At 53.6% G+C, this 21236-nt stretch overlaps 1 protein-coding gene across 1 annotated transcript in view; it reads right to left on the bottom strand.

Moving 5' to 3' along the window:
- The window catches only part of CACNA1G (calcium voltage-gated channel subunit alpha1 G), a gene marked incomplete at its 3' end in the record, with an annotated part of 148389 nt that overhangs the window by 81168 nt on the left and 45985 nt on the right, over positions 1-21236 (bottom strand). Inside the window, exons 2-8 of the mRNA XM_082327130.1 lie at positions 19466-19577; positions 18810-18943; positions 9082-9179; positions 6787-6946; positions 4622-4913; positions 4013-4105; positions 1550-2360 (exon numbers count right to left, since the gene is read on the bottom strand). Of these exons, the coding sequence (XP_082183256.1) occupies positions 1550-2360; positions 4013-4105; positions 4622-4913; positions 6787-6946; positions 9082-9179; positions 18810-18943; positions 19466-19558 (1681 nt within the window). The 5' untranslated portion in view covers positions 19559-19577. The remainder of the gene's footprint in view (positions 1-1549; positions 2361-4012; positions 4106-4621; positions 4914-6786; positions 6947-9081; positions 9180-18809; positions 18944-19465; positions 19578-21236) is intronic.

The raw sequence follows: 21236 nt of genomic DNA, 5'->3' as shown, positions 1-21236 counted from the left end.
CGCCAGCGGGGCAGGGGCAGGGCAGCCCGTCAGCTGGGACGGCGGGGCTGCGGGCGGCCACAGGAGCAACCCCCAGTCCCCGTTAGCACCAAGCTCTTGCCCTCAACAGGACAGGCATTTCTTAAGGGGAAAAGGGCTCCTGCTGGGTTAAAACTTGGGCTCCCCACGTGCCTTCTCCCCAGTTACAAAGCCCTCTTTGCTGCCCCCAGGCAGACATGCCACCAGCCCAGGACCCCTAGCCCACCTGGTTATACGTCTGGCCATTACGGCTAGGAGAAAGCAATCAGCTCCCCTGGCCCTGGCAGGCTCCGGGCTGTAATTAGCAGGAGTGCTGCTGCCAGCAGCCTCCTTTCCTGCTCCCGCTGTTTGCTGATGCTCCGAAATCACCAGCTTCCCCCTCCACGCGCTGCCCCCAACGGCAGCTCCCAGCTGCCAGGTGGCTCCCGGGTGACAATACCAGCGGGATATTCCCCCAAAATCCCACCAGCTGACTGCCAGGGGACAGACTATCTGCAAAGCACGCTCCTGACTCACACGCAGCAGCACGGATAAAAACCCAGCGCTAAACTGTCTCAGAGCCCAGCTCTGTGTGTTCAGTCTCTGAGCAGCTCTGGGCTGCGGACAGGACTTGGTCTCTTCCCTGCTGGAAAGGTCAAAGCCACAGTGGAGGGGTGGAAAAGGCATCGACCGCCTGGGAAAGCTTGGCCAGAAATGCTTCTTGGAGGCTGAAAGGGTTTGGACTAGACTGGCCTGAGCTTCCAAACCTCAGGATGTGGAGGGGGAAAGAGCATCTTGTGGTGAAGGTATGAAACCTCCGATCCGGGAAAGCTGCATTCAGAGCCTGGCTCTGTTACAGGCTTCCTGAGCAAATCACTTGGGCAGATTTTTAATACTCAGCGTCTGCGATTGCCATTGAGCACTCGTGCAAAGCAGACGCTCAATCTCCCCAAGCCTCGGGTCCCGCGGGGAGCGGAGCTACACAGTGCCCAGGGATGTGCTGGGACTTAGATCTGGAAGGTCTCCATCCCCAAGCTCTGCAGCGAGCAGTGGGCAACGCAGCCACCTCCAACCCCTGTGTTTCAGCAAGGAAGGGACATGGGGGTCTTTTCCAACCTTAACAATTCTATGATTCTATGGCCATTTGGAGGTGGCCAGGCTGAGCTCCAGCTCTGCTCGGTGTCACCAAGCCCAGTTCTAGCTGATTTGGGGAGCGCAGGTATTTGGGGAGTGTCCCCTGTAACTGCAGAATAAATTTGTTTGACTGGGAGGACGTGGGGATGGGCAAGAAGATGGGTTCATTAAAACATTCATTTCCCTTGGATTTTTGAAAGTATGAAGTCTGGGAAGTTGAAACCTCTCTCCTGGTTTTGGCTATAGGATGCCTTAGGTACGTTGGAAGATTCATGTTGGCCTCACCTGGAAAGCCATCACCTTTCTCCGTAACATGGACTGAAAAGAACCCTGCAACGATTCAGAAAGAGAAAGAAATTAGGTCATAGCTCATATTTCTGCAAGACAACCCCAGACCGACGTCCAGCCCCAGGCTCACCCGTACTCTGCGTCTCCAGCAGCTTGTGCATGGTGCTGTACGGCCCGGGCGGGATGTTGAGGCTTGTCAGGGTGCTGCTCCCAGCACCGACCGCCGCCTCCCCCAGGCTCTTCTCTTTCAGCATCTCATGGGAGGTACTGGGGTGCACCGTGGGGTACACCTTGCTGCCCACGATGTTCTTGGGCATCCCCTCCGGGCTCGGCAAGCCGAGGCCCGGCTGCGGGAGGGACGACCGGCAGCGCACTGGCTCAAAGTGGCAGTCGGCGTGGTAGATGCTGTGGACGGACTCGGTGTTGCTGGGAGCAGCGCCGGGAGCCCCGTGGGGGTTCGGTGCCGAGGGGGGGAGCATCAGCCGGTTGGTCCCGTTGTGGAGCGAGCTGGTCTCCACATCACTGATCTCCGGGCTGGCGCGGGGCGCCCGCAGGTTCCCATTGCCCAGGTGATAGTGGTGGTGGTGGTGGTGATGGTGGTGGATGAGGTGGTGCACAGAGGACCTCTTCCTGCTCCGGCGCTTCCCGGCGTGCCGGCTGGCCCCCGCCTTGCTGGTGGGGCTGGTGAGGAAGCCCATCCTCACGCCTGCCACCCGGTAGACCTCCACAAGCTGCTTGCTGCCTTTACGGGCAATGTAAACCAGGTACTTGAGGAGTTCATCATAGCAGCTGCCTGGCTCCGAAAAGCTGGCGAGGGTGCTGGCATTGGACAGGTAGCGCACGCGCTGCTCCTTCATCAGCTGGCTCTCGCGCTGCTTCGTCTCAGAGAACTGCGTTGCTATCACCACCAGGCAGAGGTTGATCATGAAGAAGGAGCCCACCTAAGGGGACAGCAGCCATCAGCCACCTCGGGGTGGCCATGCCCACCCCATAGCCCGGCCTCACCCTGCACCCCGGCGCAAGGAGCGGGGGCAAACCCCAGCCAGCCCCATCTCCTGCGTCCCCCGTCGGGGACCACTGGCCGGGACCGTGGAGGGGCTGACTCACCCCCCGAGCCCCTGCCCCAGGGACTCCCACACCAGCGCTCCACAGAGGATGTCAGAGATCAAAGACGAGAGAAGATTATTTTGACAAAAAGCTTTTGCTCTTTTAAGATGGTGTTTTTCTCTCTCCGCAGACAGCGGTTGTAATTATCACAATTAGTGGCATTACGATGAATGCACTGAGCCCTCCTGATAGGAGCGTTTTTTCTGGCAGCGTGTGGGCAGCTTGTGAGCAGATCCCTTTCCCCTGCTAACGGGATTTGCGGGTGACTGTTACACAAGGGCATCAGCAGCCTGTACCCACAGCTTGGAGATTTTATTTCCAACCAGGGTTTCACGAGGTTCTGCCTTCTGCAGAGCCCAGCCTGGGTCACAGAGAATTACTGACGTGCTAAGGGGCTATCACACACTGCTAACGTTACTCGCACGGCATCTGGAAAAGTACTGCTTGCCCTTCCTCTCCGTTGTTTTGGGGATGCTGAGAGCAAGGGATTGTTTCTTTTTTGGGGAAGCTAATAGATGAACCAGAAAAAGCATCATGGACTAAACAACCTCCTACCTTCTCATCAGGGTTTTTGTCCTGATTTGATGAGGAGCAGAAATCCCCACAATGGCCTAACGGACGACGTGCAGCTATTTTGCTGTACTTAGTCCAATTAGACAGCAAGAAAGGGACTCATCTCACTTATCTCAGATACATCTGAGTGAGGCACCTAATGATACTTTAGAGTCAAGAGAGAAATAGGCACATCAAGTCTGCAATGCATCTAATTTATTTTGGATGTCTACCTTCAGAGGAGATGAATCACCCCCTTAAAGCACCTATTTTTCTCCCTTGATGATAAAGGGAGTCTAGACAACGAGCTCAGCCAGTCACGGTAGACAATTCTGCTTGCATGAAGCAAGCCCATCGTGGAGCCCACCCCACAGAAACTCTTTGTCGGGTCCTTTGTCGGTGGTCCCGGGTGATGCTGCGAAGCGTGGGTGGGTGGTGGGCAGTAATCTCTTCCCTCCTTTCTTAATGTGCTCTCTGAAGTTTGGGACTGTTTTCCTGAAATGTCCCCTCTGCACCAAGGACCAAGCCAGTTGGGTTCTTCAATATGGGGGAATTTCTGGGCAGCCTCCTCCCCTTCCAGAGCTCAAAACCTGACCAGGGGAAATTTGCCTACTTTTCAACTTAAATTCAAGGTGGCAACTAAGAGAGAGGACCTTGAGGCACAAGGAGAGAAGCAGTAGAAACAGCAGCAACAGAAGCGTATCTACCATAGCTTAAGCACATCTTTCTTTCCTTCCTTCATATTTGCAGCAAAACACAGCTGCGATGCAATGCCGTATTGAAGCTGCATGTCTTCCAGCAGGCTGGTTTCTACCCCTCCTATGCGGCACCAGCTTTTACATTCACTGTATTATCTACCCCGTTCCTCTGGGTCACGCGTCTCTGCCCTCCCCAAATGCCAGGAGGACCCCCACGTTCCCCTAAGGCCACTCACAATGATCAGGAGGATGAAGTAGATGAAGTTGTAGAAGGAGTGTGCATCCATGACAAAGTACATGATGTCCACCCAGCCTTCCAGTGTGATGACCTGGTGGAGACGGGAAGGGAAAATGAACCCATCAAGGCTCAGTTACACCACCAAGTGCACAAGCAACGTTCCTCCTGGCTGGGTCATTTCTGACACCCCACAGCTGGTCTTGGTGCAGTACAAGACACTGAGGAGCCAAATCCTGCTCCCACCAGTGCCAATAGCCATGTTGCCAGCTGCCCAGGCTGAATCCAGCCCTTCTTTTCCAGCTGGATCTAAGACCCATTACTGCATTTTGCAGAGGGAAGAGCAGGCTCTAGGCTCTGCTCCACATCAGGATGGGCTGGCACACACACAGGGTTTGGAGACGGGTTTTGTCCATGCATGTGAGATGGAAGCATCTTCAAAGAGGGCATCAAATTGTATCCCTGACATTTTGAGCACCCCTGCCCTAATACACAGGTGCTTGCTGGTGCAAAATAGCCCCCAGGAGTGGGATTTTGCAGCCCCCGGGAACACGCTGGGGGGCATGACCTTGTGTTCCTCACCTTGTGACAGTTTGCACACAGGGCTCACCTGAAATATCGCGATCCAGGCGTAGCCAATGTTATCAAAGTTGATGGCTCCCTTGAAAGGGTTGTGCTCCCCGGCAGAGCAGTTGGTGTAATACTGGTTCCAGTTGACACAGGACGTGTTGGTGGTGTCGTTGTAGGAATAATAATCCAGAGTGCACTCGAGACCCTCTTCCCTCCGCGTTGGGATACTCCGGCAGTAGCGCATCCCGTTCTCCCGGGGCTGGGAGCAGATGAAGGGGTTCTCATCTTCATTCTCCGTCTGGTAGTATCGCTCCAAATCCACCGTGTAGGGGCTGAAAGAGTCCAGACAGGGCTGGGGTTTGCACACCGACTGCAGGCAATCTGGCAAGGCAACAACTGTAACAGCAAAGTCTGACATCTCTTATACTGGATCTTAAAGCTTTTTTTTAAAAGGGATCCCCTTGGACTTTCTGCAGCCCCAGTAGGTGAGATGATGTCTCTAACTGGGTTTTGGGAAACTGAGGCAGTGCACTCGGCCACTCAGCAACCCCTCTGATGACATTACGAAGAGTCCCTCCATCTGGAAGTGCTCTGATTTTGGCTTTGGGGGACTAAGAGCAGGATTCAGCCCCACAGGGCTTCTCTGAAATGTCTTTGCTGTGGTAAGATGGAAATCAGTCAGTTTAAGCTCCTGTATCTCCTGTCCTCCTGGAGATGCTGAGAATGGCTTGGGAAGACTCTGTGTACAAGGACCTCCCAAGCTTCCTAAGAGCCAGAGACAGGGCCTTCATCTGCATTTCACAGTGCCTCTTCAGCCCCTAGATAAGCTCTAAATTCCCTCTGAGGGTGGCCTTACCACAGCAAACCAGCAAGAACACTCTTCAGGGAGATGAAACAACCCATGGCCAGCCAGAAACTGGCCTCTTGCTCTGCACACAGCTATCTCCTTAATGCTGCCAGGACTCCCACTAAAGCTTGCAAAGATATTTTTAAGCCTAGTTCAGCCCGGTTAATTCCTGCAGAATTGCCTTTAATACCCTTCAAAGCTTATCTAAACCCCTGGAATTCTGGCTCAGTTAAACAGCACCCAAACCTGTGGCTCTATTGGATTTACTCAGTGGTGAAGCAGGCCCTCTGCTCTGCTGCCATTTACTTAACGGGGACGTGCCCTGGTAATGATTCTCCCAACTGCCCTTTGAGGGCACGACCTCCAAGAGGGGCGGCAGTTGATTAGGGGATGTGTGGGAGAGGATAAAAGGTGCATCACGCCAGCTCCAGACCCGAGAGACAGCCCAGCCACAGCAGCATCGTCACGGTCCTGCTGTGGTCAAGAGAGAGGCTTTGGGCTTGCAGGATTTCTCCAGCCAGGTGTGGATCTAGCCAGATCAGATCTGGGGAGTCAACATTTGAAAGCGATCCACTGAAAGGTGACGGGGTGCCGGAGCTCGGCAGAGCAGCCATCAAGGGCTTGCAGTCACCTGCCCTTCTCCTAGCATTCAAAGGGAGGGAGGTCATGGAAAAAAGCAGGTAGGTAGGAGAGCAGGTATGGAAATCCTTGTCCGAAAGAGGCTGACAGCTACCAGAACTGAGGGATATTTCAACCGCTGTTCAAACATTCCTACATCTGGCAAGCTGGCCGGCCAGGAAACTGGGTGCTACAAAACCCCCTTTGATCACAATAGTCCTCTTGACCTTAAAATCCAGGGATCTGTGAAAAATAACACTTTGGGACAGGGACTATCTCTTGCTCTGAGACTGAAAAGGATCTAGCATCCTGAAACGTGTGGTAGCTCCATCAGCCTCCCCTGGGGTTTCGGTGGGACTACAGGTGCCGTACCAATAATCACCACCAGCTGCTGAACGGGATTCAGACCTCAACAAAAGCAGAAAAGGTCATGTGTTAATGATATACTGAATTTAGAAAGCCTGAACTCTTATTCTCAGGTTTTTTTGGAGGCTCTTATCAATCAGAGAGGTTCCCAAGTGCTGGCTGAGGGTTAAGGACAGCCCTCCAGGACTTGAACGGCAAACTGTCACAGCTCGCTCTGTTCCGGCCATGCGTGCCTGGGCAGGAGCTGTGGTGGCATTTAGGAGCAGGGAGCATTTACAGAAGACCAGGGCTTTTTAATGGAGGATATCCTTGTCTCCTGGAGGGACAGAGTCGCCCGAGCTGGAGAGACACTTCTGCTGCCCACGCAGACTCACATGCTGAAGTTCTCAGGGAGGAAGCAGCGGTTCCTGAGCAAACCTGCCCACAGCTGGACTCCCACGATGCCGAAGATGAAGAAGACAAAGAAGCAGAGGAGGAGAACGTTCCCCAGCATGGGCAGCGTGTCCAAAAGAAGTGTCACCAGGATGCGCATACCTGAGGCGAAGACAAAGCGGTCGGGGAAGAGGAAAGCTCCACGCTGAATTTTCTTATTCCAGCTATGTCCTCCTGACCTTTCCTTTTCCATCCATACTTTTCTCTCCACTGACAGCTGCTGCCTTCCCAACCACTGTCGTTGTCACCCACGCATGGCTTGCAAACACCCGCAGCTCCCCAGTCCCCTCCAGTTCTCCCCATAGCCCCTGGGATACCTCCTTTATCCGTGCCGGGCTCCTGGGCTCACGACCTACCTTTCCTGCTCCTCTCCCTTCACTCCCCATCTCAAGTCCTCTTCTCCTAAAGTTTTCTAGCAATTATATGTCTCCTTTCTTCCCTGAGACCAAACTCTGATGTTCTTCCTTGCTCAGTCGTATTTCTTTCCCCACTCAGTATATATTAAATTTCCCTTCCCTCCCTAATTCCCCTCATCTACCCTAAATCCCCTCTCTTCCTTAAGATACAGGACTCTCCCTGGCAGTTAATTCTCACAAGTTCAGGAACAGCCAGTTTTGTAACAAAGACAAATTGATGGTGACTTCAACTTGACATTTACACACAAAAAAATTGATTTCATCTGACGTCTCTGTAATATTCTGCTCATCTCTCGGTCTCCTTCTTTCCCCATCTTCTGCATTCTCTCACTCGCTTATATTGATTTTCATTTAAGGCAAGCTTTACTGTTGCACCCTTTGCTTTGATACTGCAAGAAGACTTTTTTCTCTCTTCCTGATGCTGTCACCTCCTCTGTCAGGGTTTTTCTTCTACTCCTCTGCTGGGGAACAACCACCTTGCGTCAACTCCTAATTAACTCAAATGACTTTCTGTGGTTACTGCATTTATCATCATGCAAAACTCTCCTTTTTTCTTTTCCCACCTTACATTTCTATCCCATTGTAACTACGTTGCAGAGAAGCCAAGATAAATTACCCGGGATTTCAAAATACATTAAGTGAATTACATCCCCAGTTAGTCAGTGGCGGGCAAATTCAGCCATCCATCAGTTCAGCAGGGATAAAAAAACATTGCAAACAGCATTCTGAAGCTACCATAATGATTGAAACAGCAACAGCAAAGCCAGATTAAGTTCAAGAGTCAGGGCCAGAAAAATAAATAGAGCCCAGGCACCTCCAGCATCGCAGACAGAACTGAAGCTGATTAGGTCTCGTCGCGGCATTGGGCTAGTTCAGATACGGGAGTTCGGACACGGATTTAATTTGGCTAAAACAATGCTGGATTCGATACCCAGGATTATAGGACCAGGAAAATGAGATTTCTAATGGAGTTGTACTTACTCTTATCACACCCGATCTGTACAGCGTCCGAGAGGGACGGAGCTCAGCGCCTCTCGCAGCGCTCCGGGCTTTGCCCAGCACGGCACAGCAGGAGCGGCTCCCTGGGCAGTTTGGTTGGGTTTGCGACGGCCAATGCCCCTCCGAGCACAGGGCTGGGTTGCCGTCACCTGCTGCCGTGCAGGAGCAGGCAATGCCACCCATTGCTGTTCAAGGGGGGTCTGAGATCCTCACGCACGACCTGATAAACCAGCACTGAATAGCCACCTCCCATCCCACCCAGGCTTGCTTTGGCGGTGTTGGGGTTTGGGGCTGTACGGACCGGCTCTGGGGAGCAGAGCAAGAGATGCTCCAGGAGGAGGCTCCTCAGCGCCTTCCCGGGGGCTGTCTCCAGGCACGACAAGATTTCCTCACCCCAGTTTCTCCAGGAAAGGATGGGGTCGTGCAGGGAGGGTGGGAGCAGCATGGCTCAGACCCCTCTGCCCCTGCTGCCTGGCAAAGGCTGTTGGCTCAGTTAATCCCTATCGCCTGCATCCCTTCACCTTAGCAGCCTCCTAAGACCCTCTTCAGATGAGAAGGAAAGGCATCTGAAGACAGGCCTGGATATCTTATTGACTGGTGCCTCACCTCTGATGCCGCAGGTGTCAAAAGGAATATTATTTAAAGTAGGAGAGTGACAGGCACTGGAAACCAGAGAGTGGTGGTAGGACCTCACACTACCAGGGCATGGGCGAACGTCTGAGCTGCAGTGTAAGATGGGAAGCACCTGCGTTTGCTCCTCCATCTTTTGGGCACAGATACAAAGAACTTGCATCAACTGGGAGGAATAAGGAGCTGACTTACTGGGGACCCTGTTAATGGCCCTGAGCGGCCGCAGGACGCGGACGGTGCGGACCGCTGAGAAGCTGACATTCTGCAGGTCCAGGGAGTATTCCAGCATCCTGCGAAAGACATGAATGCAGAGGAGCGTCAAGGATCTTCTGGAGAAATGTTAGATTATCAAACATTATAAATCAAACACTATATGCCAACTGCTCAGAGGGACTTGTTACTGCATCTCTCCCATCAGGAAAGTTTGCCAGAGGAATTAATTAAGGGTTGTTTGCGTATCAGAATAAAGTCAATGAGCGAGAACATGATACACCAGCTCACACAGCCACGGATCTTCTGTCTCTCTCATCTGCTTTGGTGACTGGTTTTGCACAGGTCCAGGGCAGAAGCTTCTGAAAATCCCTGCACACTCCAGGAGGGCAATTTCCAGACACAGCCCTGTTTTTAACAATTGCACAGACACTCTAAAGAAACTGGGTTCGCTGTGCTGAGCACCACCACAACGCTGAAAAGCAGAGGAGCATCCCCTGGTGCAGACGCTTTCCACGGGGCGCAGGAGGCAAGCAGCGTGGGACACTGAGCCATTCCAGCTCTACCCAGCAGAGATCATTGGCAGCTGGCACTCAGGTGGATGGGCAAGCGCACAAATCAAAACTGATGACACTTGTAGATAACAAATGGGGCAAACGTGGACCAAGGAAACTCCCAGTGCTCCTGCACTGTGCCTGGTGGGGTCATTTCACAGCTCAGGACACCGAGGTGCAACCTTGACATGACTTCGTCTGAGGATGCACTTGGCCTGCTGCAAATCCCTGGGGACGCCCAGCACCGTCTTGCTCGGCTCATGGCACCTTTGCTCAATCACAGCGGGGCCATCAGTCACGTCACCACCAGGACTTTGCCCTCCAGCCATGAGAAAACACAAGATCTCTGCCTAAAAGCATTCTTGAAGAGGCAGAGCCAGGCAAAGGCAAGGAAGAGGACCACGAGGCTCCCCGCACAGCTGGGCTCCCGCTGCCACAGGCAACCACAGGATATTAATCGCTTCCGAAAATTATCAAGTTCCATCTTAAAGCTAGTTGGGTGGTTGGAAGCCTAACTTCCAGCCTGAATTTATTCAGGACAAGCTCATATCCATTTGTTCTTATGCCAGCTTCTGTAGCTCTTTGTCCCTGGTGTTTACTCACCCAATGTATTTACAGAGGACAAATCACATCTCCTCTCAGCCTTGATTTTGCAAAGCCAAACAAACCAAGCTCTTCCAGCCCCACCTCGCAGACGGGCTCTCTGCTTCCCAATTGCAACCCTTCTGCACACCTGCCCTGGCCTGGATTAATTGTACCTGATTAGACAAACTTCTGGAGGAGGCTTTGCTGGTGCCTTGCACAAAGGCATCAGTGCTGCCCCCTCCCTCCCTGCTGGAAATCCCGCAGGATCCATCAGTGCCCTGTTAGCTTTGCCACGGCTACAGGACGCCGCATCTTGCTGTGATCAGCCAAAGCCACTCTCCTCCCTCCCGGCCATCGGCAGGCGAGGAGAACCCAGGGTGGAGAAGACTTTCTCTTTCCAGCCCCCAAACACACGACTCCACACTTGATGCAGTGACACTTAATCCCATTTCTCTTGACAGGCTCTAACGAGGATGATGATGATCAAACCATATCTAAGATGAAAATAACCTCAACGTATTCCTCCGTATTTAGCTGACACCCAAGCCACGGGACAGTCCCAGAATACGAACCTTGGACAGACACGTGTGGATGCTAGGGGTTTGTTCTCATCCTCTGAGCGGATAGGAAGGCAGGGTGTCCGCGAAAGTCCCCCTGGCCCCGGTGACAAAACCAGCCCCTTCCACGGTGAGCGGGACTCACCGCATTGCGTGAGCTTTAGCTGCAGTAAGGAGAGGGGCAACGATTTCCCTGGACTTTAATGGTTCTCAAGTGTCACTCACTGTTTGAAAATAAGATTTTTGTATGGTTTGCAGGATTCAGGTAAAAAGCCCATGTCAAACATAAAGCTTTTCTTTCATCCATTATTAAAACAGAGGCTACCAGCAAAATTCAGAGCAGCATAAGGTTATTTGCACCAAGACAAATCATTTTCTGATTAACGACAGCCCTAGACTCACTTCCAGAGCTGCATGTGCTTGTAATCAGCAAAGGGCATGTTGTAAAATGCATTTTGATTTAATATATTAAAGAACAATTATAATACCACATTAAAAAAAAAAAAAAAAAAACCAACAGCCCACTAGCTTGAGCAAACACTTTAACACCAAGACCAAGAGCAGGTAGGTGCTCTCGTACCCCTGCTGCCGAACACTGCTACCAGCGCCGGCGTTACAGCACCGCAAGCTCAGCCCCAGACCTAGACCAGAAGATCCACACGTTGCTCTGAGAACCAACAGCTCAAGAGCCTTGAGAGAACCCGGGACTGGGGGAAGAAAATGGGGGTAAAAATCAGTCCCTAAAGAGCAAGTCCAACAAGAACCCCACCACGTCCCAGCTCAAAGGTCACGTCCCAAGGCAAGGGGATGCATGGGAGGAATCAATCCACGTCCCTGGCAAGGGAAGATACCCAGGGAGAGCGAATGTCAGGATGTCACCAACTGGCGAGGTGACAGGTGCATTTACCAGCATATATAACATTTACGCCTTGAAAATCTGCAGTGTAAAAAGCCCCCGATGAAGCTTCAGCTCAAATGTCATTTCTGTTCAAACGGAAAGGCGCAATGCCTGTCAGTGCCTCTGCCACCGACGCGGCTGCCCAGCCAAGTTAAAGGCTCAGAAAAATACTCAGCATTAAATAGGGTGGATTCATAGCAAATGCTGACACTCACCGGAGTGATCAGCAACGCCCGATGGCTGGAGTTATTCAGAAGGAAAGCGGAAATATTTAGGACTTTCTAAGAATAAAAGTGGAGCATCTGCAAAGCCAGACGTACAACGGGCTGGTGGTGGGATGCAGAGAGAGAGCTGATGCAAACCTTTGGCAAACGCTCCTCTGAGAAGGAAGACTCCCAGGACTCACCAGACAGACACAAGGGATGGCTCAGGACGGACCGGGCAGCAGAAATTCATTCCTGTTCTGCCTGGAGCTGCCAGACTCGGAGCAAGCTGGGGTTTCTTTCATATAAACCCGAAGTCTGGGGAAGGATCTCGTAAGCACAACGTCCGGCAGCAGCCCTGCCTGTGGAAAAGGGCTTGCAGAAGTGATGCTCAGCAGCATCACCGGAGGGGTTGAAGGGGCTCTTCTCACCCAGCGAGCCTCTAACAGAGCACAGAAATGCCGGCAAAGCCCTCCCCAGCCGGCATCGCCTCTCCAACCCACCCTGCTCTCGGCCCTGGCTCCGCTCCCATCCCCGGGATCGCTCCTGCTCAGGAAGCAGAAGATGGTGTGAACAGCCATCAGAGCCATGGAGTTTGTGCTGAGGGTGCTTTCTGATGAGAATTTGAGCTCTCCCCTTTCACAGCTGGGTGCTGGGGATGCTGTAGAGCCAGGGGACGTGACCAAGGTCACGTAAGGAACCCACAGCGGAGCAGCAACGCCTGCAGGCAGGGCAGCATCCCCGGGAGCTGCCCACCCCTCTGCCCGCAGAGGCACAGAGCCGCCGCTCGCTGCTGGCAAGAGAGAGGCTCAGATTTATTCAGCATTAAAAGGTTTCCAAAACTGAGCATATAGGCACCCTTTATCTACAAAGTGCAGTAATCAGTGGATGATATTAAGCCATCCGTGTTGGAAAAGACAAGGGGAAATTATTTAGGCAGTGTTGTATCTTCAGAAAGCTGGAATGAAATTTCCTCCTGGCCCTCGCCGGCTTTGCTGTGCTCTGCTTTTGCTCAGGAGCTGCTTTTTAAGCCTCATGAGTCTCACCGCATTCGTGGGTGTCACTTAATTTTAAAAATACTCATTTTAATCAAGCTGAACGGAATAAAAAGAATAGCACTGGAGGGAGTGTGAACCCTGCAGCCTGCTGGATCCGGCCGCACCGTGTGTCCCAGCCAGGACACTTGACTAATGAGGCTCTGGAAGCAGCAGCAAGTTCAGCTGAAGAATTGAAAGAAACTAAAGAATTCTCTTTAAAAAAGTCCTAAAACTTCATAAAACAAGGCTTTTCACAGGTGGGTTTGAGTCAGCTCAGCTGCGAGGGAGGCTGCTGAGGGGTTCCTTTGACCCAGCAGGTTTCTGTGAGCCAGGGACGCAGCTTGCTCAGGATGATCTGCTTCGAAGTCTGCAAAGGCTGCGGTAAGGCGGCACGGACCAGAGAGCATCCGCAGCCGGGGGCTTCACCAGCCCTGGGGCTCGGCTGCTCTTCATCCTCCCAAAAGTCACTGAAAGCATCAAATTGCAAAGCTTGACCCCAGATTTTGAACCCCTGGAGGTTTGTAATCATGAGTATTGGCTTGGTGTGGTTCTGCTACTTCTGCTCAGAGCAAAGAGCACCTAATTTGGGATGAGCCAGGACACAGCAGGGCCCCGGGAGCAGGCTCCCGGCTTCCAGGACACTCGCACCCACCCCTGAAAGCACCGGAGAGGGGCAGGCTCCTGGGAGAGGGTTTGGTGCAGCTTTTGCTGCAGCTCAAAAGGGCTGTGGCTGTGATTGCACATTGGGTCATTGCGTGTGCAAATCGGCCGCTTACACGGGCAATTACCCCGTAGGCAGCGCAGAAGGCACCGCGCATCCACGTCTCCAAGGTGCTGTTCCTCGGTGCGAGAGAGATCAATACAGGCAGGCAGAGGGGATGAAAAAGCAACATTCATCCCTGCCTCTCTATTATTTTATTATTTATTAAGGGATGAAGGGACTAATACATGGGGAAATAAAAGCCTTTGCCTGCAGTCGCAGTGGGAGGCTGCAGCAGGGACCCCCGTGGGCAGCCCCACACCAGTGCTTTCTTCCTCGCATCTGAACCGGGGAGTTGGAACAGCCCCTTGATCAGCCTCGTACAGCCAAAGCGCCCTTCAGCAGAGCCCTGCCTGCTTCTGGAGCGAACCGGCGCTGCGAGGTGAAGGCCACGCGCCGCAAGCTTCGCCCAGCGCAGCCCCAGGATCCCTGCTCCCCGCGGAGACCGCTCTGGCAGCATTGCCCTTATCCCAATTTCTGAGCTAAAAAGCTTTTCGGAAACCATCCAGTTTTAGATGGAGCAGGAATGGAGTGGGGGACTGCGGCATCCCTTTCTCTCCCAGGCACCTATGAACACAGCAAGGCTTCCTGCAGCACATTTCATCCCTGAAATTCAGGACGCAAAACCAGGAGGGAGCAAGACATTCTTAAGGTTGTTTATGAAGGCTTCACCGGAGCTAAGTCTTTAATACAGCCTTCAACAGAGGGAGAAAAAATGATAACAAACCTTAGAAGAAGTGTTCAGGAAGCAAAGAGAAAAAGAAACGGTGTCTGTATTTCTAAAGAAAGCAGCCTGCCAACCACCTCCAGCCCCGGCTCGTCTCAAATTGTAAGCAAAATATTCCAGAAGTGTTTAAGTTTCCTACAAAGTCTTCTAAGAGGCTCGTTACTGTTACGAGAAGCAAAGCGCAAACAGGACTCTGCAGACTTGGCCAAACAACTGACTGAGCCCGGAGTAACAACAGACCCGCAGAGCTCAAACCGGGGGTGACGCAGAGCCCTGCTCGGAGCGGGGCAGAAACGCAGGCGTGGACCAGAGCCCCGCTCGACCCCGTGTCTAGAGAGGGCAGAGAGGAACCCTGTGAGCTCTTACAGCACCAAATTATCCCCTGATTTAAAGCCTCTCTCCTGGGAAAACAATTAACCATTGGGGTTGTTTATTTTTTTCTTTTTTTTTTTTTTTTTTTATGAGGATGGTTTAAAGCACAATTCAATCCACCGGGATGCAGAGGTTCAGGGAAGGCCTTATCCGACCAAAGTCAAAACAAGCTGGTGGGACTGCAATAACGCAGATGGGGAGGGGTCCAGCGGAGGAGCAAGCAGAGCTCAGTCTGTGGCCACCCCCTCCCCACAGCCTGACCGGAGAAGAGCTCCCTGCACCCTGCCCGGAGGAGGGGGAGGCAGAGCGGCTGCTGGTCCCGAAGCAGCCGGGGAGATGGCAAGCCAGGGCACATCTCCATCCCACAGCTCCAGTTCACAAGCCAGAGCCTCAGCCAGCACCAAACTCTAAACGACTGCATATTTTTGGATGCAAACAAGCGTTCATCCTCGATACATCTGCACCTTACGCTGGGAGAGGTCGAAATCATATTGAATCGTCTTTAGAGGGCGAGAGCCAGCTTGCAACACCTGTTAACCTTCAAGTGTTCTCTTAAAAGCGAATGCCCCAAATCCTCTCCTTTAAAATAACGCAACATAATTATGTAATTCATCACTTTTTTTTTTCTCCTTTTCCCCATGCAACTCCGTAACCTACAGCCAAAGCCATGTTTCACTAAGCTGAGTTTTGATAATGCAGCGCTATTCTCATCTCCAGCAAGTTTTACTGTAATTACAGAGATGTGTTGCAGACATTACACACTCTACAATTAGCACTAATTGCATTACATTGTCACAAAGAAGTCATTTACTCTCCATGAGCTCATGAGATTGGTCTGGACACTTTAACAGAGCTGAGAAGTACTTAATGGCATGCCACGACAGCGGCCGGCAGCGCGGCGGGAGCGAGCCCAGCACCCGAGCGGCTCTCCCAGCCCTCTGCAAGCAGCAGATTCGGGGCAAACACGCACAAAAGGGTTTCTTTATGATTTCAACCCCTGGCAGGGTCAGAAACTTCTCAAGGAATGGGGAGGATGAAATGCCACAGGGTTTGGGGGTTTTTTTGGAAGCCCCTCCTAGACGGGCGGTGGTTGGGAAGGGTTTCTATGGGAGGTCTGCCCGTGGGTGCGTACAGCCCCGGCGCGCAGCACGTCCCGCGTGCCCCCCGCACGACGCGCCTTCCCCACCCGATGCCCCGCAGACACGGTTTGCTGCTTCTCCTCTCCCCCTGCCCTCGCTTTCTGCAGCCCACGGGCAGGGAAGCGGCCAGGAAAGCAGGAGAGCAGGAGCCCACGCTGTCCTGCTGCCTCCTCCCCTCCACCTCTTGCACAAAAAGGGGAGGAAAAAAGTGGGAAGGCAGAAGCAGAGCTGCTTTGTTGCGGTCACCAGGCCCACATGGAAACACCAGTTTGTGGGTCTCTTCCCCTGTCATTTCACTGGGGAACCTGGCTGAAGCCCTTATGCGAGATCTACATAAAAACGTGACGCACTTTATCGGCTGTCTAGCAAATACAGCAGGGATTTGGGGATCGCCCCAGCGCACGCTCTCCTCCAGGGCCACAGCTCGGCTCTGGCCTCTTTCCCCACATCACGCACCCCCTCGGGCGCAAGATGCCTCCACGCTGAGCTCGGCTCGTCCCTTGCTCCCATGCTCCGCTGTTAGCACCGCGGTCCGGATGCTCGTTGGGGTAATTTGCCCACGTGGGAACCGCACTCAGGCGCTACCGGAGGAATTTCCCTCTGGCTGGCTGGGATTTGACCCTGGAGTGCTTTTTCCTCTAATCCTTACCGTGTTTTTTACCTAAATCTTTAATCTAGTAATGGGCTCTGGTCCCTTCATTTTTCCTCTGCTATGGCAGCAGCCCCTTTGGCTTTCCCCGGCACTCGGTGCTGCCGGGGACGGCTGAGGGACCCTCCAGGACGGCAGCGATGCTCCGAGCGGGATGCAGCACTCCCGGCTGGATGGGCGAGGGCTGGAGGAGAGCGCAAGGGTGCGAAAGGGAGCAGAGAAAGCGGGTGCTGGGGGAGGAGAGGCTCTGCTTTGTATTTAAAGGCAGTTCGATCCTTTGTCAGCTGAATTGGTTTTGACGGGGCCCAGATGGGAACAGTTCATGCACACGAAGGAAAGACCCATCATTTAGCGAGAGGCAAAGCCGACCTGGCAGGAGCCACGGGAGCGGTCAAGCTGCGAGGCTGCAAAACCTCTGCAGCAAATAAATGCGTCCGTGCACTGGGGATGCGGGAAGAAGGCTGCGCCCGAGGGGAGGTCGGTGCCGCTATCCACACTTTGCCCGGGAAGGAGGCGGCTCTCACACGCCCAAACGCCCGTCCAGGTGCAGTAGGTGGGCAGGAGATTGGACGCTTGCTTAAGGAAAACACAGCTGTATTTTGGCATAGGTATTAGGGTGGTCTCTGCTGATATCCCTCTAGACTGAGGTCCCATCACAGCGGGGTCTCCATAGAAGCACATCAAGGGTAACTACTCAACGTAGTAGTTACTCCAAAGATTTTGCAAGCTCAACAGCAAGGCCAGGACCGGGCTGGAGGGGAGTGCAGCAGCAGCCTGGGGCAGCAGAGCTGGAACCAGCCCAGCACCCACCACCGTGCCTCCCTGAGCCCCCCTAGGTGGGATGCCTGGCCTTGCTTGGGTCTGGTTCTTCATCACACTTAATTCTAGTATAAGAAATAACACAGAAGAAGAAATAAAGAATACACAGGGTGGCTTTAGCAGGTTCCAGCCCTTGACTGTGCTGCTGATGTTTACAACCCTACCAGAGCTGGTTGGACCCGGGGTCCCACCTCATCCAACGTCCCATCGCTGCAGCCCCTAATGTTGCTCAGACACTTCAGGAGGAAACTTTGAGCCCTCTCCTAACCTGAGGAGCCAGAGGCTGGTGCAGCTGGAAAGCACGAGGTTGCGGCCTCCTGCAGAAGGTGGGTTTATGGGGACAGTTACAGCTCTTGGCCTTTCTGCCCTCCATCTCTGCCTCCAGTCTGGGTCTTGAGCCTCACTACATCTTTTGGCCTCTGCAGCACCCTGTGGCAATGAGTTTCCCAGGCCAAGGATGCGCTGGGACACCTAGCAATTCCTTACTGGTTTTACTGGGCCACTGTTTTGGTTCTTCCAGCTGCCTGGCAGAGGTGTGTGCCATGACCCCATGGGGCCGGTGATGGACCGTAAGCAAAACCCACTATGGTGTTGCCCCTTCTTGGGGCACACCAGACCCACGCCAGGTAAACAGCCCTGCTCCTTTCCAGGAAAATCCAGTAAATTTGATCTCTAGCTCTATCAAAAGAGGAAAAAACCACCGTTTTCCCAAAGGGCTTTGGGCTCTTGGAGCAGGGAGGGGAGGCGAGGGCCAGCGAGCGATTTGTGTGTCAAAGAAACTCAGCTCGCTGGCCGGGGGCCAGGGACTTTTCATGTGGATTTCCAGCCTCCGCCAGGAGACTCTCGGGTGCTGGAAGAGCCTTTAATTCAAACCAGGTGCCTCTGAAAGGAAAACACTCAAAAAGCGAACTTGGTCGCTTTCCCTCCAAAAAAAAAAAAAGTAGTATAATAATGAGGGCAATCACGCACATTTCAGTGAACTATCCTTCCCGGCACGCTGCTCCGTGCTCCCAACCGTCTGCTCCGCCACCACCTCGCCCGATGGAAACCGAAACCACCGGCAGGGCTGGAGGGATAAGAGCCGAGCCCAGCACCCGGTGAGGAGCCCCAGGGCACGGGCTGGCCAAAATCCACCACAAACAGCTTTTGTCACCCTGCCCTGCTCTCTCCATGAGCTGAGCATCAGCTCTCCCACGAGCGATGGAGAGGACCGGAGGGACTGCTGCGGTCCGGGCGGTGATTCCCACTGCAGAGCCAGGACGGACGACACCGATGGCACCGACGCCCAGCAAGCCCCCAGCCTTCACCGCTGCAAAGCAGCTGCTCCCCCAAATCCAACGCTTGCCAAGCGATGCCATGAATGACAACAGAGAGGTGTGGGAAGAGGGGGACCCGCCGCGCCAGCCTTACCCCGCAATGACGATGAAGAAGTCCAGGCGGTTCCACGTGTCTCCCAAATAGCATTTCTTCCCAAAAATCCCCAGTGCGATCATCTTGACGATCATTTCCACGGCGAAGAAGGCAAAGATGAAATCATCAAAGCTCTGCAAAAGAAAGGAAGGGAGGAGGGATGCTCCTGCATCACTGCACGCTCGCACCGGCGGAGGGAATCAGAGACCTGAGTCCAACAAGGTCTCCTCTCTCCTCTTGCACCACCGAGGGCTAAAATCCCTGGGCAGAGGCAGTACTGGGAGCAGCCCCGTGTCCGCCCCCACCCAGCCTGGCCAACAGCACCCACAGCACTGGGATAAAGGGATGAGTATATTTTGGGCTCTGTTTTCACTAAAAACTCAACGGTTAACCCTCCCCAAGCACTCCAAGCAAGGCTTGGCTATGCTGTGGCCGGCACAGCCTGGCAGGGGCTTTGCCTGCTACCACCACGTGTTTGCATCCCAGCACCAAAATCAGCGTTTTTTACATGCTGGCGGGACAGCCAGCGCAGGCAGGGCCCAGCCATCCCAGGGAACCTCCGCCGCGGCTGGAGCCAGCTCTGCCACACCTCGGTCCTTCCCGCTCCCCATCGATCCGGGGCCGCCGTTCAGCTAAAAGCAGCGGCCGAGCCGTACCTGGAGGATCCTGCAGCGCGGCGAGTCGCAGGCGATGTCCTCGCAGGGGTGGAACATGCCCAGCGTCACGCAGTTGAGCAGGATCACCAGCATGCTCACCCTCTCGAACCACCTGCACGCCACCCCGTCAAGGAAGCAACGGACCCAGGCGAGCATCCGCGAGCGGCCACGGCTGAATCAGGAAGGTTATTCTGGGCTTTAAAGCAAGGCGCGTGCCGCCTTCGCTAGGTCAGAGTTCTGGTTTTGCATGGAGAGCCTGCCTGCTGTTTAGATACCTGCACAGCAAACCCATGGTGCGTTCTCCCCACGCTGACATCGGTGTCTACAGCTAATGCAAAAACCACTATAAAATGAAAGTTGCACGGCAAGAGTGCCGAGTGCTCATGTGATGGATTAAAAAATTAAATTAAAGAACGATAACAACTTTTAGGAAAAAAAAAAAAAACAAAATCAAACACCATTAATTTCCTCTCCTGATATTTTACAGAAAAGCACTTTGTGAACATTACAATTTTCTATTAACCATGTCATGGCTTATCCCAGGGGCGTTTCCCTGACGTCACTGCTTGAACTTTTCATTCCCAGTCCAAATTAAGACTGTCAAAACCATTAACCAACTGCCTAAAAGCCTTAAAATTGCAAGGGCCAGCAGAGTCCATCCCCTACCCCGACTGCTGCCTCTTGGAGTGATTTTAAAAGAGCTGAGCTGCCGGGACAGGCTTTGGATGCTGTTACTTTTGGGGAAGAATAAAGTGTGCTGCTGCAGCAAATCCTCATAGGGATGGTTCAAACCTGGTACCCAATTTCTGCATCCTTCCAGGGGGCATTTCCAGCCAGCTCCCGACTGCCCGGGGCACAGAGAGGTGAAATCCAGGAGCCGGTGCAACGCGGTGCCGGGGACGTCTTCCAGCCTAGCACGGAAAACACCCCATCGGCTGCCGCGACCCGCAGGCAGTCGGGGCCACGCTCCCGCCTGGGCGCAGGCAGCAGCTTCCAGGCTCTAGGAAAATAAGCGTGGCCCTTGTCAGACAAGAGCTTTCGCTGCAACGCGGTAGCGGGTGGTGTTTGGGAGCCCGTGCTGTAGCGTTATCTGGCTGGGGAAGAAGAAGGTGAGGATGAATCAGCAGGTGCCTCCCCGCCGGGCGCGCGGGGCTGGAGCTGGCAGCTCCCGCCACCCATCCTGGGTGAATTCCTGGGAAATCACACGGGGCTGAGTCACGCCTTGGTCGCCGGCAATCTGGATCTTTTAATCGGAAGAAATGTTTACAAGATATCGGGATAAACATTCCAACTGGCAGGTTGGGGCTATGGGCTGGAATATTTAGCCCAAATATAGTCCTGCGGGGGCAGGCGGGGAGGGTGGGCTGGAGGAGGGGGCAGGCGGCTGCCGGCAGCAGCCTGGGGGATCTGCGGGCGTTCCTCAGCTTGGGGGGCTGGAAAGCATCCCTCTGCAGAGCCAGCCGCATCCACGGCTCTGCCAGCGAGGAACTACAAAGCCCTTGAGAACATAAAGAATTAAAAAAAGAACGAGCATGTGTCTGAAAGGGCTGTGCGAGATATTCAGCAGGGAAGCAAGGAGGCTCGGGAGTAGCCTGGTCAGGTCAAAACCTGCAGAGACAGACAGATGCTTCCCCAGACAGGCAGCACCTTGTGCAAAACCTTTCGTGGCAGTGGAGAAGACCCCGTGCTGGGCCTGGCTCCCCCCCGCGGGCTCCATCTCAGCTGGGCACAGGACCTGGATGATGCTTTTGCCATGGCAGGCAGCTGCTTG

Source organism: Platalea leucorodia, assembly GCF_965183815.1.
Source record: "Platalea leucorodia genome assembly, chromosome: 14".
In the NCBI taxonomy this organism is placed as follows: Eukaryota; Metazoa; Chordata; class Aves; order Pelecaniformes; family Threskiornithidae; genus Platalea; species Platalea leucorodia.
This window is presented reverse-complemented; position numbering and strand designations above follow the sequence as displayed.